Source organism: Arachis duranensis, unplaced genomic scaffold, assembly GCF_000817695.3.
Source record: "Arachis duranensis cultivar V14167 unplaced genomic scaffold, aradu.V14167.gnm2.J7QH unplaced_Scaffold_5501, whole genome shotgun sequence".
In the NCBI taxonomy this organism is placed as follows: Eukaryota; Viridiplantae; Streptophyta; class Magnoliopsida; order Fabales; family Fabaceae; genus Arachis; species Arachis duranensis.
In genome coordinates, this window is record NW_026264955.1 from 851544 (window position 1) to 860282 (window position 8739).

Here is an 8739-nt window from a genome sequence, read left to right on the forward strand (position 1 = left end):
CCATCTTTTTCTTAGTGATAGACTTGTCCTCCCCAATAGAGAAATCTCCTTCTATGACAATTCCAGCAAAATTGCATAGATGTCAGATGAGGTGTGGGAATGCCAACCTTGCATTGGTGGAAGCCTTCTCAGCTATCTTGTACAATTTATGAGGAATCACCTCTTGTACTTCCACCTTACTTTCAATCATTGATAAACCCTAATTTGGTGGTTTATCTTGTGCTTAATTTAGGGGACTTAATCAACTTTTCCCACATTTATTCACTAAAATAGCATGGTTTTATAAATTCTCCTTTATTTGTGCTTAAGTGTAAAAACATGATTTTTAGGCCTTTAAATTGCTAGTTTTAATTCACCTTTGATTCCACTAGATGCCTTGATGTGTTTGTTAGTGAATTTAAGATGATAAGGGCCAGGAATGAATAAAAGGAGTGGAAAGAAAAGCATGCAAAGTGGAGAACTCATGGAAAATTAAGTATGGAGTGCATACATCGACGTGCACGCGCAACAGACGCGCACGTGTGGATGTGAAGTCGCATGGTGACGCGTACGCATGACAGTCGCGTACGCGTGGATGGTAAAATGTCAAGCAATGCGTACGCGTGACCCATGCGTACACGTCGATGCTTGCACGTGACCTCATTAAAGTGAAAATGCTGGGGGCAATTTCTGAGCTTCCCAAGCCCGATCCCGATGGGTTCCAGAGAATATTTCATGCAGAATTGAAGATTGGACAAAGGGGGGACACTTAGTGTAGTTATGATAAGCCTTTAGTTATTTTTCTAGAGAGAGAAGTTCCTTCCTCTCTCTAGAATTAGGTTAGGGTTCTTAGGTTAATCACTCTTAGATTTAGGTTTTAATTGTTGATTTCATTTACTTTCTTTCTCAATTTCTTGTTGCTACATCCTTGCTTTCTTAGTTTTATTTGTTATTTCCTTTATTTTGTTGATTTTATGAGCACTCTTGTTTCCTTTCATTTCCTTTAATGCAATTGATGTTTATTGTTCTTTTATTGTTTAAATGCTTTGCTATTGCTATCTCCTTGCATTTGGTAGTATTAGATTTTATATTCCTTATTATTTTATTATGCTTTCTTTTTATACCTTCCAAATGTTTGATACAATACTTAGAAGGATGTTAGAGTAGATTTTTGTGTTCTTGGCTTGGGTTGAGTAATTTGAGACTCTTGAATTGTCAAAGTCTCTTGTTGATTGATAATTGGAAGTTGCTAGTTGACTTGAATGCCACTAAAGGTAGTCTTTCACTATGATTTGACTAGGACTTGTGGACTCAAGTTGATTATATCCACTTGACTTTCCTTCATAGTTAGAGGTTAACTATGTGGGAACAATAGACAATTCTTGTCACAATTGATGATGATAATGAGGATAGGACTTCTAATTCTCATTCCTTGCCAAGAGCCTTCTTGAAAAATTTTATTATTTTGACTAAACTTATTACATGTATTCTAAATGCAATGTTGTGATTGAGAAGGGTAAACAAAAAAATTACTTAGTTTAATTCCCTTTTTCAATCAAACCAATTTCTCATATGCAAAAGGGTAAACTAAGCTCAATAATAACATTTTTCCAATCACAACTAATAGACTAAAATAACTACATATATATATGCTATCAACTAAAAGTGCAAATCAAGCTAAAATTTTCAAGATATATACAAACCAAAGTGTAAAATGTAACAAGCTAAAACAAAAGTATCCAAGATAACTGATATATATAATGATCCAAAAGTGCAATAAAATAAAGTGCAAATACTAAAAATAAGACAAAATAAATCTAAATAAAATGAGAGTCTGAAAATGGTCACCGAAAATAGAAAATCCTGTCGACGTCGACGACGGCGACCTCCCCACACTTAGAAGACAGCATCGTACTCGATGCTACGACTGAGACTGGGTGAGACGGTCGATGTTTGCTACTGGCTGAGGCTGAGGCTATGACTCTACAGGGGCCTGATGTGTCTCTGTGGTAGCCTAAATCTGTGAACGTGCCTCTGGCTGCTAAGCCTCCTTCTCCCGAACCCCCTCCTTCGCCTCAAACTAGTTGGAAGAAATGTCAGAATCAGAGGGCATCCTGGTACCTAATGATGCCAGCATCCGACTCAAACGCTCATAGCGTCGCCTATTGCGACGCTCACTCTGCTCCATGAGCCCAATGAGGTGCTGCATAAGTCGGTACATCGGCTGAGGTGCTGCTGGTGGTGGTGGTGGTGGTGCTGGTGGTACTGGTGTAGATGGTCCAGGTGCTGCTGCTGAAGAGGAAGATGGCCTAGGTGTCGCTGCTGCAGATGCTTGGGCTCTCCGCGGTGCTGGTGGTTTGTCGGTCACCCAAGTCCCCCACAGAATAACTCTCTCATTTATGTGGACTGCGGGTGGCGACTCATCATCTGGCAGCCATGGTACTCCAGCCCGCTGAGCCATCTCTGTGACCAAAGTAGGGAATGGGAGTGTGCCTCTGACATGGGCTCTGTAACGACCCAACTTCCAGAACATCATGATCGTACCGAAAGTAAGGCGTTACTAACCTGCTTTCCTTTATTAACTATTTATTTTTGAGTCGTTAGTTCGATATTGCGTTTCAGTTTTTAAGAAATTTCCAGAATAATTTTGTTTTTTATTATCAAAATCATATGTCAAACATTTCAAAGTAATAATAATCACATAATTATTAATAATAATATCTGTCATACAAAAGATTTCAAATAAAATTCAGATACAAATCATATCCCTCTGTATAAAATAAAAATCTTAAGCAATAAGGGCGAGGGAATTCTATGAAAGCAAATTAACTCACACTTAACTCATAAATAAATTATATAATCACTCGCAGCTTCAAACTGAGTCTTCGAACATGTGTCACTGAAAAGGTGGAAGATTTTGAGGTGAGAACAAACCACACGTTCTCAGTAGGGAATGTCAATGCTGTAAAAGTAATGATTAACTTGCAAATAATTAACATACTCAAAAAAACTACATTTTTATCAAAACTTTTTGGATATACTCTTAGCTTTATTTTAACTAATTGATCACCTCTTTCGAAGACTCTAAACTCAAAACAGATCACAATGACAAGATTAATAATATCAATCAATTTTCAGCCACTTAATTAATTCTCAATCACAACGTCAATTATTAATCTCTTTAAAACATTTCAAAAACTAAAAGTACAAGCAAGAGATTTAATTCAACATACAAACAAATCACAACAAGACAGGCAGCACAATTACAAAGAAATAAAACAAGCAATCACAATCAAATGCAGATGCGCAAATAAGGATGTCGCATGTCTAGTCCTAGTGCAGGTAATGAGCTCATCTGTCGGTTACTAACCTGCTCCCGACGTTATCCAGCAACCTCTGTCTAGATAAGGCTTTCCTATTGGCTATACCCCTGTGTACAGGAAATAACCCCTCTGCCACCACAGGATCCACTGCACACAGGAAATAACACATCTGCCACTGCAGGGATGTACGCCGACACACCTTCTGTATACAGGAAATAACCCCTCTGCCACTACAGATATGGAACAAGTGGTCACGGTACTTCTGTAGCAGGAATTAACCCCTCTGCCTTACAGAAATAAAATATGGATCTGTACCGTAGGAAAGCGTTCTCAGTGATCACACCATTATCTATCTGACTGCCTCACTGCAGCAGATGATCATACCAGTATATCTAGAGTTGCCTTAGCACAACAAATAAATAAACACATCTCTTGGGTTGCCTCAAACAACAAATGACCTTTCAACAGGTCCTCTACTTTTTTAACAGGTCCTCTACTTTTTTATTCTCTTTTATAATCATAAATACGCAAGCGGGACAAAACCCACGTCCTTGCCAACAATGTCATAAACTGAATACCTTTCCTCAAAAGAATCAGTGTAATTATCATCATAAGTTATCATTCTCGTTATTCATCTCCAGTTACATATTCTTATAGAATATCTCTCTCTTTCTTTGTTCACTCATGTTGTACAAACTTTACGACTTCCACTTTTGCAACCTCTTAACTCGAACCAATTTTAAAACTATTTTCTAGTTTAATTTTCTTTCAAAAGACTCAAGAAAATCATTTATTTTAAATTCGCTAAATACTTTTCAAAACATCACCCTCTTACTAAAATTAACCAAATAAAACTCTTTTTTTCAAATTTACTAACTTTCCAAAAACTCAAAAATCATCTCTCTCTTTACTATTCAAATTAAAATATTATAAATTCATCAAACTTCTAAAAAGTAATCCTTTATTTCAAGCTTAAAACATAATTCTTTTCATATTGAATCAATCTCAAAATATAGTTTCTTTCTTAAATAATTTAATTTTGAAACATAAACCTTTCTTTAGTAAATCGAATTTAAAATAGAATAATTCTTTTCTTTACTAAATAAAACTTAAATAATCATTTTCCAAATCCAAGTCTTCTAAAATAACTTCTCAAATAAAACCTCAGATTTTATAAAATTTTGGCAGCACCTCCCCTAAAATTCAGACTTAGCCACCCTTACGGGTTCCTTCTTTTCAACATCTTATCAAACCTTTCTCAACAATTATCACAACAGGAGATTCTCAATCAATCAGAAAATCATAATTGGCAATAATCAACAATTAAATCATACTCCGCAATTTCCACATAATCCATCTATCCAACTTCCATCTTATCAATTTATAACTATTTTCAACATATCATAGAATCCTTTCAAAATTAAACTCAATCAACCAGTAACCCCAAAAATCAGCCTTCCATAATTTAAAGTCATTTACTTGTTAACAAAGTACCTATTTTGTTTTAGAAGTCATATTTCAAGAGAATAATTCGGTAATCAAACTTCAATCTTTTAGCAGTTTTCAAACATAATTCTGATTAATCATCAATCAATATTAGCAAGCATCAAGACCAATTCCAACCAGTCACAAGTCAATTTCACAGCCATTTCGACATATCAGATTACTAAAATCAACAACAAATTCTTATTCTCAATAATCAAAATACAGCCACAACTCAAACCATCATCACAATAATCCCAAACCAAACACAAATCCAACTCAGTTCATCAATTATCAATACGACAACTTTTCAATAGTTAACTCATCAAATTTCAGTGTAACAAGTATTATCAAACGAATTACCATTCACAGCCACATTTCAACCAATTCAGCAATATCACATAGGTCAGAATTCTCAACAAATCCATCAAAATTAGAAAACCAATATCAATCACAGCATTAACCAAAATTAACCTTGTCAAATTAATTACTGACAATAACAAAACCCAGTGACATTTTCAACCATAACCTAAACTCAATAAACTAATTGAAACACCAGAATATCATCTCAGTACCAAACTTAATCCAAATTTCACAACCTCAAACCAAGCTTATTCCTATCAATTAATCATATTTATGAATTATTTGCAATTACTCACTAAACCTCCTTGGCATTCATAACTTAAAACTATTAATTTTAAAATAAATCCCCTACCTCAAAGTCGGAACTCGCAAAAATCGCTAAACGCAGCTGCTCCATGAGCAGTTTCTAGCACCTATTTCCATGGCAGCAACAATGACAAGGTTAAACGCCTCCTCTCCTCTCTGATCTGGGATTCCAGAAGTAGCAGCCATTTTCAAACAGAGCCAGCAGCAACGTGAGGTGGTCACGGCAGCAATCAGAAATGGTGAATTCAAATAGGATAACAGTAAAAATTCTGGAAACTCCATGCTAACTCAAGTTGAAGCAAGAGCCAAAATGCCTTACCTCAATTAGACAATAATAACAGAACGAGGAAACATTGGCAGCAGGAACGGCAGCCCAGGGGTGACGGCGACGCGACTCCGCCACCAGTGACAAGAAGCACGACAGAGGCGTTTACCCCACTCAACAGCGTTCTCTCCCTCAACTGGCCTTCCTCAACCCATGAGCTCCTCTCTCGGCGGACCAGAGAAGCACAAACGGAGCTCCATCGTGACTCTCTGCTGGCCCCTCAACGACGACGGCGGGCGAGCTCCAGGGCAACGGTGGTGACGGCGGGACAAGACGCGATGGCAGCTTCTCCTTGACGGTGGCTTGTAGACGGATCGGCAATAACGCAAGCTTGTGGCTCCATGGACGGGACGACGCCGTGAAGCAGCTCGATGGCGAGATCCAGGGCGGCGACAGTGACGGCAGACAGCATCTCGTTGACGGCGGCGAGCTCGCACCAACGGCTGGGCGGCGATGAGCGTGAATGACAGCGCAACAATACGCGATTGGGGCTGTAAGCTGGACGGTGGCTGGGTGTGGCTCCCTCCTCTGGTTCCGAGCTCTCTTTTCTTCCTCTCCATCTCTGCGTTTCTTTCTCTGTTTTGTGTGTGTATTGTGTTTAGGAAGAAATGAGGTGGAGGCTGCGTTCACAGGCTGAGGAAAGAGAAAGATTTGGGTTAGGGTTTCTGGGATTTAGGAATTAGGTTTCTGATTCAATTTGGGAATTTAGGTTTAGAAATTAGGAATTTTATAAAATAATACGGATAGATATGAATAGATATTTTGATAAAATTTGAAGATAGAGTAATTTTAAAATTAAATGTACTCTATTAAAAATATTTAGGAACATTATTTATTATCATATGGCTAAGTTCAATCAATTATTTCTAATTTAAAATAAATATATTAATCACATTTTTAGTTATTCAAATTAAATGACATAACTTTTCATTATTTTTCTATCTCCGAAACTTTAATTCCAATTTAATTATAATAAAAATTATACATAAATATTAATTGACTTAAATTTAAAGTATTTATAAATATCAATCTAATCATTTCTAATAAAATAATTTCTAGGAATTCAAATTAATAACATAATTCATTCAAAATAGAATTTATTTAAATTAAATTATACAATTCTTCTTATTTTTCAATTACTAAAATTATAGTTTCAATTATACCAAATATCTAATAAAGATTATATAAAAATTCTAATTAATTTAAACTCCAATTATGATGAAACTCCATTTAATTACCTTTAGTAAAATAATTTTCTTAAAATAAAATTATCAACAAATAAAATAAATCACAAATGACTAATTATTTGATTGTCAAAAACTAGGGTTGTTACATTCTACCTACCTTAGAAAAATTTTCGCCCTCGAAAATTGCTAGAATAAGATAAGTTCAAACTGAAATCAAAGAAAGCAGAATATATGGACAGAAGTGTAGACATTTTCAAGGATGAATATTCAAAGAGTTACGTAAGCAATCAGATTCATAGGCAAGCAAGGGTATACAAAAATGACAAGGTATGGTTGGAAAATAATTAAATTACATTCTAAGGAGAAAATTCAAACCAGAGAATTCCAAGGAAAGCAATGAAGAAAAAGATGGCATGAGTTCAATGTGGCACGAATAAAGATTATACGTCGAATCGAAGCTAACTTCACAACCTATAACGCTCCCAAACCCTGTGAGTCGCATCACTTATAACTTCTCTTTTGTCTGTGATAACCCATTAGTGTTTCCATATACATAAATCATTAGTATTAAGTTGGCCAGACCTAATACCATGAGGCATGCAATGGTAAACCAACAGTGTTAATCATCAGACAGTCATGCATATAAAACACAAACCCTTGTTATCAGAACAAGTCACTAAGCATGACAAACACTCAGAGTATACAATGAAGCATAGTCAGTCCATTCCCAAGGCTCTAACAGGAACGAACTGCTCTGATACCATTTGGAATGACCCAACTTCCAGAACGTCATGATCGTACCGAAAGTAAGGCGCTACTAACCTGCTTTCCTTTATTAACTATTTATTATTGAGCCTTTAGTTCGATATAGCGTTTCAGTTTTTAAGAAAACGATATTGCGTTTCAGTTTTTAAGAAAATTCCAAGAATAATTTTGTTTTTTATTATCAAAATCATATGTCAAACATTTCAAAGTAATAATAATCACATAATTATTAATAATAATTTTTGTCATACAAAAGATTTCAAAAAAAATTCAGATACAAATCCTATCCCTCTGTATAAAATAAAAATCTTAAGCAATAAGGGCGAGGGAATTCTATGAAAGCAAATTAACTCACACTTAACTCATAAATAAATTATATAATCGCTCACAGCTTCAAACTGAGTCTTCGAACCTGTGTCACTGAAAAGGTGGAAGATTTTGGGGTGAGAACAAACCACACGTTCTCAGTAGGGAATGGGAATGCCGTAAAAGTAATGATTAACATGCAAATAATTAACATACTCAAGAAAACTACATTTTTATCAAAACTTTTCGGATATACTCTTAGCTTTATTTTAACTAATTGATCACCTCTTTCGAAGACTCTAAACTCAAAACAAATCTCAATGACAAGATTAATTATATCAATAATTTTTCAGCCACTTAATTAATTCTCAATCACAACGTCAATTATTAATCTCTTTAAAACATTCAGAAACTAAAAGTACAAGCAAGAGATTCAATTCAACATACAATCTAATCACAACAAGACAGGCAGCACAATTACAAAGAAATAAAACAAGCAAACACAATCAAATGCAGATGCGCAAATAAAGATGATGCATGTCTAGCCCTAGTGCAGGTAATGAGCTCATCTGTCGGTTACTAACCCGCTCCTGACGTTATCCAGCAACCTCTGTCTGGATAAGGCTTTCCTATTGGCTATACCCCTGTGTACAAGAAATAACCCCTCTGCCACCACAGGGTCCACTGCACATAGGAAATAACA

At 35.7% G+C, this 8739-nt stretch overlaps 1 protein-coding gene across 3 annotated transcripts; it reads right to left on the reverse strand.

Moving 5' to 3' along the window:
• Positions 1–1708: 1708 nt before the first annotated feature.
• On the reverse strand, positions 1709–8104 carry LOC110281049 (uncharacterized). Of its 3 annotated transcripts, none has more exons than XR_008005481.1 (4): positions 5773–6437; positions 5500–5614; positions 2821–2878; positions 1709–2486 (listed from the first exon to the last, which is right to left on the reverse strand). XR_008005481.1 is itself a non-coding variant. In XM_052256645.1 (2 exons), the coding sequence occupies exon 2, from the start codon at positions 2438–2440 to the stop codon at positions 2060–2062; it is 381 nt and encodes a 126-aa protein (XP_052112605.1). In that variant the 5' UTR covers positions 2441–2486; positions 8086–8104; the 3' UTR covers positions 1709–2059. The 3 variants fall into 3 exon arrangements, 1 of the variants encoding a protein (XP_052112605.1); XR_008005480.1 differs by having other exon boundaries at positions 2814–2878; XM_052256645.1 differs by lacking the exons at positions 2821–2878; positions 5500–5614; positions 5773–6437 and adding an exon at positions 8086–8104.
• Positions 8105–8739: the final 635 nt, after the last annotated feature.